The sequence below is a fragment of the Pseudophryne corroboree genome, chromosome 9 (genome assembly GCF_028390025.1).
Source record: "Pseudophryne corroboree isolate aPseCor3 chromosome 9, aPseCor3.hap2, whole genome shotgun sequence".
In the NCBI taxonomy this organism is placed as follows: domain Eukaryota; kingdom Metazoa; phylum Chordata; class Amphibia; order Anura; family Myobatrachidae; genus Pseudophryne; species Pseudophryne corroboree.
In genome coordinates, this window is record NC_086452.1 from 64,768,034 (window position 1) to 64,784,591 (window position 16,558).

At 46.2% G+C, this 16,558-nt stretch overlaps 1 protein-coding gene across 4 annotated transcripts in view; it reads right to left on the reverse strand.

Annotated features, from left to right (window-relative positions):
• Positions 1–1,045: 1,045 nt before the first annotated feature.
• Positions 1,046–16,558, reverse strand: part of DMAP1 (DNA methyltransferase 1 associated protein 1) — a 109,518-nt gene continuing 94,005 nt past the window's right edge. For all 4 annotated transcript variants that reach the window (XM_063939472.1, XM_063939470.1, XM_063939469.1 and 1 more), the window contains exon 11: positions 1,046–4,119. In XM_063939472.1, coding sequence (XP_063795542.1) covers positions 4,060–4,119 — 60 coding nt within the window. In that variant the 3' untranslated portion in view covers positions 1,046–4,059. The remainder of the gene's footprint in view (positions 4,120–16,558) is intronic.

Below are 16,558 nucleotides of genomic sequence, written 5' to 3' on the forward strand. Positions count from 1 at the left end.
TTAACGGAATAAATATGATGTCTATAAGTATAAATATGTGCACTATTGAACTCATTAAGCTGCTGATGGTGCTCTGATTGATCCTCCAGGGTTACCTCAGTCAGATGGTGATTTGTATTGTGCAGGTAGGTGCACAACATACCATAACTTTGGGCATCCATTAATACTACTTTCACACTGCCCTTCATGCTTTTGGGTACTTAAAAAGTAATCACTATCAATTTCCTACCATTAGAATGGTGTTTAGAAGCCAAAATTGAACGTCTAACATCATTCTAAACATTTGGGGATTTGAGGTTCAATTTGAGGTGGATTTCATGTTGAGCTATGGGATAGCATCAATGTTTTGCAGAAATTTTGGAATCGATTTGACATTCGATTTGGTCTTTAGTAAATCTGTTCAATCCAAATTGAATGGAAATAGAATGCCAAAATCCCTTCTAAATCAAAATCGAACTATAGTAAATTTTGCCCCTGGTCTCTTCTAGCCTGGACTACTGTAACTTCCTCTTGCTTTGTAAGACGGTTATCCACTATTTTTTGCTTATGACTCACAATGCAGCTTTCTCAGCTTCATTCCACTCGCCTTCACATCTCGCATCTCATAACATTTCTCTGATTTGGGGACCTACAGAAATACCCTTTTTAATCTTGGCATCACTGGTCCGGGGAAACTTAATTCTTACATATGTGAATACAGTTTGTATTTTATTTAAAGCTGTAACAAAGTTTCTCATAAGTCTAAGCCTGATGTGCAAAGTATATCTAGAACACCCATCAACACCATTGGGACAAATTGGTCTCCTGGCACAGCAGCACTTACTGTAATATTCCTACTGACAGCCACTTACCTCCCACATGGCGCTACTTCTCGCTGTAAGCCAGAAGTAGAATACAGAAACAAACAGTCATACAGAGTTTTGTTAAATGCTTCACAATGGTCCTCTGAGCTGGTTTGTCCGCTGACTGATTTGCCCTCGCGGTGGTAGTGTAGCTCTTGGAAATTATAAGACATCTTTCACATCTATAGAATTCTTGGTATATAACGGATTCATTTTTTTAATTTTTATTATTCTTTATTCACAGGTGTTGGCAGCAAAAACACGGTATAATTGCAGAATATGGCGGTCACAAATTGCAACTGAACTGAAATAAAACCCACTTATCAGTCTTTTTCTGAAAGGATGTACAAACTGATAATACAGTGGTTCCCAAACTCGGTTCTCAAGGACCCCCAACACTTCATGTTTTCCAGGTCTGTACACTCATTACTCACTGACACATTTAAAAAGATCCACAGGTGGAGCTAATTATTTCACTTCTGATTCTGTGAGGAGACCTAGAAAACATGAAGTGCTGGAGGTCCTTGAGGACCGAGTTTGAGAACCACTGTTTTAATACAGAACAGATGATGATCAACCGCCATCTTGCTTTAGAATACTTAATTTTGATATTATTTCTGCTTTTGATTAAGGCAGCAGGATATATGCAAGAGATGGATCATAGGATTGTGAAAGAGCTAAAGAATGGGAACACAGAGTCCACTGAGTCATAGGACACCATAACACTCTCACAACGTAACAACATGTATGGGTCTTAAGCTGGGTACACACTAGATGATATCTTGAACAATTTGCAGATTTCCTATGGATCGAAATGACAAATCGTCCAGTGTGTATGCACTATGGGGGGTATTCAGCATCAAACGGAATTGAGATGCGATCACATCTCCCTGTCTGCACCCGTGGTGCACATGCGCAGAACCCACCTGATTGACAGACAGAGTAGTACTCGGAGGAGGAACATGTTGGCGACGTGGCATTGCAGTGGCGGTGATGCTGCGTTCGGCGGGCATGGTGTTGGGGGCGGGTTCAGGGCGGCCACGTGTGACATCATGCGGCCGCCCTGAACCTGCCCCCGCTACAAACACCATGCAACCCGAAAAATGGCTGCCCTGCGCCTGACTTTGCAGCCTGGCTGCGGAGGCAGGGGGGCAACCACAAATCAGCGATGTGCTTGCAATTGCATTGCGATCGCATCACTGCCAGGTAGTTGCATGCTGGGCGGCCCCCAGCATGCGATCGCAGCCAGTTGCAGATTGCCCGTACCTGCTGCTCAATCTAATGATGTTGTTTATGGTGCCATGCATAGTAATGAAGGACGGAACGACGGATCTTTCCGTCATTCAATGTGTATTCGATGGCCGATGTATCGTAACACTGGCCGCTGCGTCGTCTGGGTACACACGATGACTTTGGAGAGTTGCAGAGATAGACTCTTATTTTAATATTAGACTTCAGTACAAACTTAGTAGGTCCAGAGTTCATTCCATCAATACATATAATGATGATGACTTCATGCTGACTGAAGTGTCACTTATCATCTGCTGCACCTCCGCGTAATAAAGCTTCATACAAGGTAAACTTTGAACACAACTCCTATAGGTTTAACAGAACTTTTAGAGCTCCATTTATCAACGAGTTTTAGCTATTTAAATCTCTTTGCATATGATAAATTGTGTTCCGGCCAATCAGCTCCTGTCACGTGTTTGAAAAAATGATAGTTGGGAGCTGATTGGCTGGAGCACCACTTATCATACGCAATGCGTTTTAAATAGCTAAAACTCATTTAATAAATGGGCTCCATAGTTTGATAGATCTACATACAGTGCATGTCACTGTAGATTTATGTTGGTTTATCAGCCATACCAGGTACAGTGAGGGTGGGTGCTGTGTCCTCCAACAAGATTATTGAAAGGATACAGTTGCGTATACGGAAAAATCCCCCTCCCACCCCCCAGCGAAAAAAAATCATAACTGTAAAAAGCAGCCATTATCTGAAATATAAGCAGCTTTTACAGTTTTACCATTTACAATTGTAAATGATAATATCAGCTCTTTTACAGGAGATTACATGTATTTTAGGGCTGCTAGTGCTTCATGTAAACAGCAAAGGACACATCACATACAACTTGGCGAGTGAGCTGAGGGAAACACAAAACACTTGCTGCGCCATTACTGTGCATGAATGCACCAAATAAGAGCTTTCTGTTACCTATGAGACTGCAAATTAACCCTTTGTGCACTGCTCTAGTGATGCAAGATAGCACAGAGATACAGTGTCTTAAGTAGCTTTGTTATTGTTTTGTTTGCAGCAAAGGCTGGCACAGGCATTACACGGAGATTTCTGGTACTTCATTGAAGCTGTATCGCTGAACAATAGCACACAGCTGTTTTATGCACAGATGATGTAAAGTGCATGTTTTTGATTCACCACTTAACCGCAAACAATGGAGACTCTAGCGTCAGCCACAGTGATGTCAGGAACTTCAGGGTGGCTGGGGGAAGCAGTACATTCACAACACAGTGACTGCAAACAACAAATATTGATAGTTCATTTTAGAGACCACTTTCGATATGAACGTGGATCCCAGTGATGGGAGTAACCGCACTTTATTAAGAATATTAAAAAAAAAAAAAAAAAACATTTCATAAACAAAAATAAATAAATAAAAATGTGTAGGTATAAATGCGCCTCACACAAATACTGTTAATTGCATCAAGAGTTCAGCAGCTGAAGCAAGATTTGTGTGAGGGGAGAAGAGACACTTGCGATACCTCAACAGGATTTTCCTCCCAGGGCTGCCACAAAAAATTGTGGGGCCCAGAACTGACAAAACAGGCAGAGTTTTAGGGCAATCAAGATGAAGAGATAAATGAAGGTCACTTTGTATTTTCTGTAAGCTAGGTGATACTCGATTGATAGTTTTATTATTTGAGTGAATTTCTGTACCTACCCTTCCCCTTATCACATAGGAGTTATGTGCCGCAAACATTGTGGAACATCCTTTAGTGCGGGTACAGGAACCAGCCCCTACACCATTCCGTACAGCAGAAATAACCTGTCACTTGGTGGTATCTGAAGTCCTAATCACAAACATAAAATATAGATCTAACTAAAAACATGGTGAATGCAGAATGTCAGCGGCTCCCCCTGGCCTTCACCCACCAGACACTGGAGCGGACCCAATGTTTCTCGCTGGCCGCCGTGCCAAGGACCTCAAGGCTTCTTCATCTTCTTCACGGACGAACAGCTGGAGGCAGATTCCCTGCGCTTTCGCTGCGTGCAGAATACATATAGAAACATTAATACACAGATAATTGAAAAGAAATACAAAAAAAACATTGACGGTTAAAGTCAGTACATAAATGATTGTACAGGTAATAAACCGATTCTCTTACCTCCAATACCAACTTATGTTTTTATTTCTAATTAAAATGCTTTTTGTTCTATAGAAAACATATACAATACTGCAGTTTTCATTTTGTTTTAAAGCGGAACTCTCACTGTAATCAGCCAACACACCATAGATTAATTCCTTGATTGCTCTGTATTATTACCCATGCACTATATATCAGTACGTACCCCTTATTTATTACATACATATTGTATGTCAATACCGCAGGAGTCGGTGGGGTCTTACACTGTACGCTCTCGCTCAGCAGGAACAGCCAATGGGGTGACTGCACACTGTAAGTATCAGAGTTACAGGCCACAGACCATTCAAGCTCATTTCACAGATCAGTACCCTATAAACTACATCTCTGAGTGCTAATATCTCCCCTAACAAAAGGGGGCGAGAGGATGGGTAACCCCCACTCTAACGTATGGCACGGTATCACCGTAGTTTTAAAATTGTAGAGTCGAACCAAACATATACGAACACAAAATTGAGCAAATACAGGATACGGTTAAAAATAGGGCAGGTCTTTGTAATGGAAACATAACGCAGATATACAGGGCCACTCTCCATGATGCACAGGACAGCTACACAAATAACATACTTCTCCAAATGACCAAGATCTTAGTGGGTCTTAAGTTACAGGGTAAGGCATCGCTACTACGCAATGAAGTTTCTATATACAGGTTGAGTATCCCTTATCCAGAATGCTTGGGACCAGAGGTATTTTGGATATCGGATTTTTCCGTATTTTGGAATAATTGCATACCATAATGAGATATCATGGTGACGGGACCTAAGTCTAAGCACAGAATGCATTTATGTTACATATACACCTTATACACACAGCCTGAGGGTAATTTTAGCCAATATTTTTTACAACTGTGTGCATTAAACAAAGTGTGTGTACATTCGCACAAATCATTTATGTTTCATATTAGAGAGGAACGGGTTCGGTTTTACTCGGTTCTCAAAACGGCATTTTATTGGCTCACGGATGTCATGTGTTTTGAATAGCCAATAAGATGCCGTTTTGAGAACCGAGTAAAACCGTACCCGCTCATCTCTATTTCATATACACCTTATACACACAGCCTGAAGGTCATTTAATACAATATTATTAATAACTTTGTGTATTAAACAAAGTTTGTGTACATTGAGCCACAGAAAACAAAGGTTTCACTATCTCACTCTCACTCAAAAAAGTCCGTATTTCGGAATATTTGGATATGGGATACTCCACCTGTACAACAATTTCTTAACAGACCAGTTTAAAAGGAAAACAATTTTAAAAGCGTGTGATGCGCGGAACTTTATGTTCACTTTCTGGAGAATCACCCTACACCATGGTGGTCATTCCGAGTTGTTCGCTCGCTAGCAGTTTTTAGCAGCCGTGCAAACGCTATGCCGCCTCCCACTGGGAGTGTATTTTAGCTTAGCAGAAGTGCGAACGAAGGGATCGCAGAGCGGCTACAAAATTATTTTGTGCAGTTTCAGAGTAGCTCCAGACCTACTCAGCGCTTGCGATGACTTCAGACCATTCAGTTCCTGATTTGACGTCACGAACACGCCCTGCGTTCAGCCAGCCACGCCTGGGTATTGAAGTAATACTTTACGTTTGTGCAGAAGAATATCCAGGCAACAATTTATTTTCTCTTCCCGATTCATATCTGTAAATTTACATTTTGGTCAACTGCACTAATGCTGGTCTGTTAAAGACCCAAAAAAACATTCCCCAGAGGCTGACTTATATTGCCTTGGTGGGGGCGGGAAAAATGTTTCCAAATTCCATAAAGTTGCTAAGGAATGATCAGCTCATTAGCAGACGTCAGGTTTGCATTGGCCCAGGCATCGGGGGCATCTGGACTGATATAATGTATGTAAATATGATCTTCATTTCCCTCTGCTCATTAACAGGAAAATATAAAGGAATTATGTTCCTCATTCATACCCGGACACCAGTGTTCCGTCATATTCATAAGACATGAAAGAAAATCACAATCATTTTTCAAATGTGTCATCTGATCGAATTAATCTTCTGTGTATGACTTGGTATGAGCCCCCTCGGCTAAATGTTTAGATGACTGTTAGCCCCCCCTCCCACCATCGTACAGTAGCCCCCTGCTGGGATTTAACCCATTATCGGACATGGAAGCTGTAAACTCAGAACCAATCGACTTCTTAGAATATCTGCATTTATGTATAACCGTGAAGGCTCTACTTCCATAGAGAGATGACTGCAGTCATTGCAACAGCGCCCCATACTGGCCGTTTTGTCAATCAGAGAGTGGCACATTAGTTTATCACGGCTGCACGATTGGAGGTACATTCCCTGATCAACACGATATTAATAATCTCCGCAATAACGAAGCATACTGTATCTGCATTCATCTAAGTGATCACAGGGTGGTGTTGCTATCACAGACCTCACACCTTTAGGTAAAGTTACTAGTAACGTCAGGTTTCCACAAGTCACGATACTTCATACAGTGTATATTATCTATCTATTTATCTATATATATATATATATATATATATATATATATATATATATATATATACATACACACACAGGTTTTTTTTTTTGTCCCTGTTTTATTCAGACATTCTACCTCCATCCAGAATGAAAGCAGGTGCATTGATCTTAACAATGTAACTTCTTGGTTTCAAATCAGCTGAACAAAACAAGCCGCCGACGTGAGTGCAGCTGGGGAAAGCTTAAAAGTCGTCTAATTCTGACTCACAGTCGCAGACTTCATAGAACGCGGGTCTTTTGCTTTTGCCCATTAGTGGGCCGACTTCTAAGAGCGGGAACAAAGGCCTGCGTTGTGAGGCATTCTGGGACAGCCAACTCATTAGGGACGGATGACTGGAGTGAGAGTTTACAGAATCAAACGCTGTTCTAATCTAGAGTAGCTGGCCGAACTTCAGCATGGAACTAATCTGCTCCAAGTTGGGCTTTGTCTGTACAAGACCTTCAGTCTCCCTCAAGGGGTCACTTAGGCTCAGGGGAAGCTAGTGAAAGTGAGGCAGAGCCATCAGGGACAGGATTAATGTATTACCCTGCTCCCTTTACATGATGTACTCAACGCAATGCATTGCGGGATGAAACAAGCGCCTCGCTGTTGTGTCCTGTTATCTCCTGTAAATTCTGTGCAGTCCTTATTATATACACAGAACAGGACAACCAAGGAATATCTCCGCAGACTGATAATTGTTGGGGCAGCAAATTAATCCAATTTTAAGAGGCTATGTGGATTTGGAGCAAAAAAACTAAAAACTAAATTTCTATTGTTTCTTGGACCCTATAAGTTGCTGCCTGAAAAAGCAGAAATTAACATTACTGAGCGATGTACCAGCGGCCTCAGGGGTGAGGCGTGTTCTGCCTTATTGTGCGGACAAATGTCACCAAGCGCCACCTACAGGTGAGGACATGTCTAACGGTTGGTCCTTGATTCAGGACAACTGCTCTGGGCGACAGCGGTCATTGGGGGTAATTCAGACCTGGTCGCACGCATGTTATTTTTTGCACTGCTGCGACCAGGTAATCGCCACCTACGCGGGGAGGGGATAAGGGCTTTGCAGGGGTGCGATGGGCTGTGCAGTTTCTGCACAGCCCAGGACTTACTCACCAGCTGCGATGATCCAAGAAGCAGCTGACATTAGGGACCCTCCTCTGCAACGGCCGGACACGCCTGCGTTTCTTCCGACACTCCCAGAAAACGGCGAGTTGCCGCCCAGTGGCCTTCTGCCTGTCAATCTTCAAGAGATCGCTTTCTTCTTAGAAGCAGTCACTCTCCGGCGACCCCTGGCGCCGGGCAACGACGCGCTTGCGCATTGCGGCCCGCAAGCATGCGCAGTTCAGACCCGTTCGCACGGCTGCGAGAAAATGCAGCGTGCGAACGGGTCTGAATGACCCCCATTGTCTTCACTCTTTGCTACCCAACGGTACAAGAATGTTCAACTGAAAGTTGTTTCTACCTATCTTCTTGTTGGAGATTTCAGCTAACAAGTATCAAGCCAGATAGAATAGCAAGAAATCTGGCTCTCCTGCCCCCTCCTTATAATATGACTTGGCAGACTGCCAGGGCCACAGATTGTTGTTACTCTATTGTGACAATGTTGCTGTGCTCCATAGAGGGGTTAACCCTTTATGCTGCAGCAAAGCTGATTAGCTGAAACAATGTTTTTCATCCGCTTATATGGCAGCCAAATATTAACAAATGTGTCGTCTCTCCAACGGGGAGAGGAAATGACGTGAGCAAATACTTCCTTTAAGCTTTCTTATAGTAGAGTCATATTTCAGTATTTGTGTATATAGTAGTTAATATATTCATTTAGAGATGTTCAAAGTAACACAGAAAATGAGGCAGTATAATGAACGACGTATTATAGGAAGAGAGAACTGCAATGAAACAGAGGGAAAGTAAAGGGTGCAGGTGACACCACCAATACAGGATTCCTAGAATGTATTAAACCCAAGAGTTAAGTTTCCAATATTACAAGAGAATTCACTTGGCTGAAGCCTCGGAGAAATGAGTGAGTGACATTATCATGGCACAATCCAGGGGCCGTGCTATGGAGGCCAGGCAGCAGAACGCCCGACTCTCAGATGAAAGAGCAGATGAGGGGGGGCCATACCAGTTCCGGACCCTATTCTCCCTACGGGCCCCTGTGCGATTTCTGTTCCAAGGTAGTGTAAAATGGCCACAGTGTGAATGCGTCTGACCTTTTGTCTTGGACTAATCTAATTGTGTCGTCTTTGTGTAATCAGCCGGTAAAGGTCAGTGCTGTATTTAACATGGGCCTCCTTTAGGTAATGAATTTGCCTTGCAGTAAATTAACTTGATTATACTTCTCTGAAATATGTCAAAGACCAGGTCATATTAACCATGAACAGACTGTGCTGTGCGGCTCAGGCAGGTAACGTTCTCATCTGTCACTCGGCACGCAGCATCGCTTGCACCTGGTCTAGAAGTCAAGCGCATACATTCTACGTGTCCCTACACAGGTAACACCTCTCCTACATATTCAGCAAGTCAGTCCACTGAGTCGTGGGGGGTAATTCAGATCTCATCGCTGCTGTGTTTTTGCACACCGGGCGATCCGTTCCTAACTGCGCATGCATATGCACCGCAATGCGCACTCACTTCGGACAACAGCCACAGGCATCGCTGATCAGCGACGGGATAGTGCGAAAAATCCGATCGCACGGGCGCTCGCAAGGTGATTGACAGGAAGAGGCCGTTTGTGGGTGGCAACTGACTGTTTACAGGGAGTGTCTGGAAAAACGCAAGCATTACCAAGCATGTTCAGGGAGGGCGTCTGATGTCAGCTCTGAATTAGGCCCATAGGGGATCATTCCGAGTTGATCGCACGTAGCAACTTTTTGATCAACTAGACCAGGGCTGGCCAAACCAGTCCTCGAGATCTACCAACAGTACACCTTTTCCAGACCACCTAGCTGGTGCACAGGTGTAGTCATTACTAATTAAGATGTGCTGCATTCATTCCTAACTGACAATTCTACAGATCTCCAGGAGGCCTGGAAAACATGAACTGTTGGTAGATCTTGAGGACCGGTTTGGCCAGCCCTGAACTAGACGCCGCCTATGGGGGAGTTTTTTTTTTACATAGCATGGCTGTGAACGCTTGTGCAGCCCTGCTATGCAAAAAAAGTTTTGTGTAGAACTAGACCAGGGTAAGAGTTACTAACTCTGTGCGATGAATCCAGCGTTGCAGGTCCCGGAATGGACGTCAGACATCCGCCCTCCAAACGCCTGGACACGCCTGCGTTCGCCGTGCCACTCCCAGAAAACGGTCAGACGACGCCCCAAAACGCCTTCCTCATGTCAATCTTCTTGTGATCGCGGCAGCGATCGCTTTCTTCAGTCTTCTTGACGTTGCCCAGCGACGGCCGATGCGCCTGCGCATTGCGGCCACCGCATATGCGCAGAACCAACCCGTTCGCACCGCTGCGAAAAACAGCAGCGCGTGAACGGGTCGGAAGGACCCCCATTGTGCGATACAGCCACAGGTAACACGTCTCCCGTGCAATGTACAATACAGCCACAGGTAACACGTCTCCCGTGCAATGTACAATACAGCCACAAGTAACACTTCTCCCGTGCAATGGCCCTCATTCTGAGTTGTTCGCTCGCAAGCTGCTTTTAGCAGCATTGCACACGCTAAGCCGCCGCCTACTGGGAGTGTATCTTAGCTTAGCAGAATTGCGAACGAAAGATTTGCATAATTGCGAATAGAAATTTCTTTGCAGTTTCCGAGTAGCTCGGGACTTACTCTGCCAGTGCGATCAGTTCAGTCAGTTTCGTTCCTGGTTTGTGACGTCACAAACACACCCAGCGTTCGCCCAGACACTCCCCCGTTTCTCCAGCCACTCCCGCGTTTTTCCCAGAAACTGCAGCGTTTTTCCGCACATACCCATAAAACGGCCAGTTTCCGCCCAGAAACACCCACTTCCTGTCAATCACACTCCGATCACCAGAACGATGAAAAATCCTTGTTATGCCGTGAGTAAAATACCTAACTTTTGAGTAAAATAATAAGAATTTACTCACCGGTAATTCTATTTCTCGTAGTCCGTAGTGGATGCTGGGTTCTCCGTAAGGACCATGGGGAATAGACGGGCTTCGCAGGAGACTGGGCACTCTTAAAAGAAAGATTAGGTACTATATCTGGTGTGCACTGGCTCCTCCCTCTATGCCCCTCCTCCAGACCTCAGTTAGGGAAACTGTGCCCGGAAGAGCTGACATTACTAGGAAAGGATTTGGAATCCAGGGTAAGGGTGTGTACACACGGTGAGATTTTTTCTTAAGATTTTGACTATATAGTCAAAATCGTAAGAAAAGTTAGTGCAGATCACAAGGTAAAAGTCACCTTGCGATCCCGATGCGCGGTCCCGCCAGGTCGGCATCGCAAGAAAAGATAGACTGTGCAGGCAAGTCAATCCTTGCTAGATCGGTGTACTATCTAGTTCATCTCACATAAGCCAAAATCTCACATAAGCCAAAATCGGAAGCACACATAGTGCAGATCTCAAGAAAAGTTAGTCAAAATCTGTCCTATCTGGCCTCCGGGGAGTTCAAGGGAAATCGCAAGTAAAAATAGGACATAGCAAGGATCTCACCGTGTGTACACACCCTAAGGGTGCATACACACGGTGAGATTCGGACTTATCCGATTCTCACCGTGCGACAGGGGGCCGGGTCGGCACTTAGCCAGTATCGCAAGCACATAATGACTGTGCTTGCGATGCTGGCTATGTGCGATGTCAATCCTGACTATCTCTTCTATAGAGATAGTCAGGATTGACTTGCCTGCACAGCCTATTTTTTCGTCCGATGCCGACCGCGCGGGGCCGCGCATCGGCATCGGATCGGGATCGCAAGGTGACTGTCACCTTGCGATCTGCACTATCTTTTCTTCCGATTCTGACTATATAGTCAGAATCGGAAGAAAATATCGACCCGTGTGTACACACCTTAAGACTCATACCAGCCACACCAATCACACCGTACAACTTGTGATAACTATACCCAGTTAACAGCATGAACAACAACTGAGCCTCATTCAACAGATGGCTCAGAACAATAACCCTATAGTTAAGCAATAACTATATACAAGTATTGCAGAAAGTCCGCACTTGGGACGGGCTCCCAGCATCCACTACGGACTACGAGAAATAGAATTACCGGTGAGTAAAATCTTTTTTCTCGGACGTCCTAGTGGATGCTGGGTACTCCGTAAGGACCATGGGGATTATACCAAAGCTCCCAAACGGGCAGGAGAGTGCGGATGACTCTGCAGCACCGAATGAGCAAACTCAAGGTCCTCCTCAGCCAGGGTATCAAACTTGTAGAATTTTGCAAAAGTGTTTGATCCCGACCAAGTAGCAGCTCGGCAAAGTTGTAAAGCCGGGACCCCTCGGGCAGCCGCCCAAGAAGAGCCCACCTTCCTCGTGGAATGGGCTTTTACCGATTTAGGATGCGGCAGACCAGCCGCAGAATGTGCAAGTTGAATCGTGCTACAGATCCAGCGAGCAATAGTCTGCTTTGAAGCAGGAGCACCCAGCTTGTTGGGTGCATGCAGGATAAACAGCGAGTCAGTTTTTCTGACTCTAGCCGTCCTGGAAACATAGATTTTCAGGGCCCAGACTACGTCCAGCAACTTGGAATCCTCCAAGTCCCGAGTAGCCTCAGGCACCACAATAGGTGGGTTTAAATGAAACGCTGATACCACCTTTGGGAGAAATTGGGGACGAGTCCTCAATTCTGCCCTGTCCATATGGAAAATCAGATATGGGCTTTTACAGGACAAAGCCGCCAATTCTGACACACGCCTAGCTGAGGCCAAGGCCAACAGCATGACTACCTTCCACGTGAGATACTTCAACTCCACGGTCTGAAGTGGCTCAAACCAATGTGATTTTAGGAAATCCAACACTACGTTGAGATCCCAAGGTGCCACTGGAGGCACAAAAGGGGGCTGAATATGCAGCACTCCCTTAACAAACGTCTGAACTTCGGGCAGTGAAGCCAGTTCTTTTTGAAAGAAAATAGACAGGGCCGAAATCTGGACTTTAATGGATCCCAATTTTAGGCCCATAGTCACTCCTGACTGTAGGAAGTGCAGAAATCGACCCAGCTGAAATTCCTCTGTTGGGGCCTTCATGGCCTCACACCAAGCAACATATTTTCGCCCATATGCGGTGATAATGTTTTGCTGTCACATCCTTCCTAGCTTTTATCAGCGTAGGAATGACTTCAACCGGAATGCCCTTTTCCATTAGGATCCGGCGTTCAACCGCCATGCCGTCAAACGCAGCCGCGGTAAGTCTTGGAACAGACAGGGCCCCTGCTGTAGCAGGTCCTGTCGGAGCGGCAGAGGCCAAGGGTCCTCTGAGATCATTTCTTGTAGTTCCGGGTACCAAGTTCTTCTTGGCCAATCTGGAACGATGAGTATAGTTCTTACTCCTCTCTTTCTTATTATCCTCAGTACCTTTGGTATGAGAGGAAGAGGAGGGAACACATAAACCGACTGGTACACCCACGGTGTCACTAGAGCGTCCACAGCTATCGCCTGAGGGTCCCTTGACCTGGCGCAATATCTTTTTAGCTTTTTGTTGAGGCGGGACGCCATCATGTCCACCTGTGGCCTTTCCCAACGATTTACAATCAGCTGGAAGACTTCTGGATGAAGTCCCCACTCTCCCGGGTGGAGGTCGTGCCTGCTGAGGAAGTCTGCTTCCCAGTTGTCCACTCCCGGAATGAACACTGCTGACAGTGCTAGCACATGATTCTCCGCCCATCGGAGAATCCTTGTGGCTTCTGCCATCGCCATCCTGCTTCTTGTGCCGCCCTGTCGGTTTACATGGGCGACAGCCGTGATGTTGTCTGACTGAATCAGCACCGGCTGGTTTTGAAGCAGGGGTTCTGCTTGACTTAGGGCATTGTAAATGGCCCTTAGTTCCAGAATAATTATGTGTAGGGAAGTCTCCTGACTCGACCATTGTCCTTGGAAGTTTCTTCCCTGAGTGACTGCCCCCCAACCTCGGAGGCTTGCATCCGTGGTCACCAGGACCCAGTCCTGAATGCCGAATCTGCGGCCCTCGAGAAGATGAGCACTCTGCAGCCACCACAGCAGAGACACCCTGGCCCTCGGTGACAGGGTGATCAGCCGATGCATCTGAAGATGCGATCCGGACCACTTGTCTAACAGATCCCACTGAAAGATCCTTGCATGGAACCTGCCGAAGGGAACTGCTTCGTAAGAAGCTACCATCTTTCCCAGGACTCGCGTGCAGTGATGCACCAACACCTGTTTTGGTTTCAGGAGGTCTCTGACCAGGGATGACAACTCCTTGGCCTTCTCCTCCGGGAGAAACACCTTCTTCTGTTCTGTGTCCAGAATCATGCCCAAGAACAGCAGACGCGTCGTAGGAACCAGCTGCGACTTTGGGATATTCAGAATCCAGCCGTGCTGTTGCAGCACTTCCTGAGATAGTGCTACTCCGACCAACAACTGCTCCTTGGACCTTGCCTTTATAAGGAGATCGTCCAAGTACGGGATAATTGTAACTCCCTTCTTTCGAAGGAGTATCATCATTTCGGCCATTACCTTGGTAAATACCCTCGGTGCCGTGGACAGACCAAACGGCAACATCTGGAATTGGTAATGGCAGTCCTGTACCACAAACCTGAGGTACTCCTGGTGAGGTGGGTAAATGGGGACATGTAGGTAAGCATCCTTGATGTCCAGTGACACCATAAAATCCCCCTCTTCCAGGCTTGCAATAACCGCCCTGAGCGATTCCATTTTGAACTTGAACTTCCTTATATGTGTTCAAGGATTTCAAATTTATAATGGGTCTTACCGAACCGTCTGGTTTCGGTACCACAAACATTGTGGAATAGTAACCCCGTCCCTGTTGAAGGAGGGGAACTTTGATTATCACCTGCTGAAGGTACAGCTTGTGAATTGCCGCCAGTACTACCTCCCTTTCCATGGGAGTAGCTGGCAAGGCTGATTTGAGGTAACGGCGAGGGGGAGACGTCTCGAACTCCAGCTTGTATCCCTGAGATACCACTTGTAGAACCCAGAGATCCACCTGTGAGCGAACCCACTGGTCGCTGAAGTTCCGGAGACGGGCCCCCACCGCACCTGGCTCCACCTGTAGAGCCCCAGCGTCATGCGGTGGACTTAGTGGAAGCAGGGGAGGATTTTTGTTCCTGGGAACTGGCTGTCTGGTGCAGCTTTTTCCCTCTACCCCTGCCTCTGGGCAGAAAGGACGCGCCTCTGACCCGCTTGCCTTTCTGAGGCCGAAAGGACTGTACTTGATAATCCGGTGCTTTCTTAGGCTGTGAGGGAACCTGAGGTAAAAAAGTCGACTTCCCAGCTGTTGCTGTGGATACGAGGTCCGAGAGATCGTCCCCAAACAATTCCTCACCCTTATAAGGCAAAACTTCCATGTGCCTTTTAGAATCAGCATCACCTGTCCACTGCCGAGTCCATAATACTCTCCTGGCAGAAATGGACATTGCATTAATTCTAGATGCCAGCCGGCAAATGTCCCTCTGTGCATCCCTCATATATAAGACTACGTCTTTAATGTGCTCTATGTTTAGCAAAATAGTATCCCTGTCCACGGAATCAATGTTATCTGACAGGGAATCAGACCATGCTGCTGCAGCACTACACATCCATGCTGAAGCTATAGCAGGTCTCAGTATAGTACCTGAGTGTGTATACACAGACTTCAGGATAGCCTCCTGCTTTCTATCTGCGGGCTCCTTTAAGGCGGCCGTATCCTGAGACGGCATTGCCACCTTTTTTGATAAGCGTGTGAGCGCCTTGTCCACCCTAGGGGATGTTTCCCAACGCAACCTGTCCGTTGGCGGGAACGGGTACGCCATTAGTAACCTCTTAGAAATCACTAATTTCTTATCTGGGGAACACCACGCTTCTTCACACAATTCATTTAACTCATCAGATGGGGGAATAGTCACTGGCTGCTTTTTCTCCCCAAACATAATACCCTTTTTAGTGGTAACCGGGTTAATGTCAGAAATGTGCAACACATTTTTCATTGCCGTAATCATGCATCGGATGGCCCTTGTGGATTGTACATTTGTCTCATCCTCGTCGACACTGGAGTCAGACTCCGTGTCGACATCTGTGTCTGCCATCTGAGGTAGCGAGCGTTTTTGAGCCCCTGATGGCCTCTGAGACGCTTGGGCAGGCGCGGGCTGAGATGCCGGCTGTCCCAAAGCTGTTACGTCATCGAACCTTTTATGCAAGGAGTTGACACTGTCGGTTAATACCTTCCACATATCCATCCACTCTGGTGTCGGCCCCGCAGGGGGCGACATCACACTTATCGGCTCCTGCTCCGCCTCCACGTAAGCGTCCTCATCAAACATGTCGACACAGCCGTACCGACACACCGCACACACACACACACACACACAGGGAATGCTCTGACTGAGGACAGGACCCCACAAAGTCCTTTGGGGAGACAGAGAGAGAGTATGCCAGCACACACCAGAGCGCTATATAACAGAGGGATTTACACTAATACAAAGTGAATTTTCCCCCAATAGCTGCTTATATCACCTTTTGCGCCTAAATTTATGTGCCCCCCCCCCCCCCCCTCTCTTTTTTACCCTTCTCGTAGTGTATACTGCAGGGGAGAGCCTGGGGAGCGTCCTTCCAGTGGAGCTGTGAAGAGAAAATGGCGCTGGCTGTGCTGAGGAAGATAGCCCCGCCCCTTCAGCGGCGGGCTTCTCCCGCTTCTTTAAT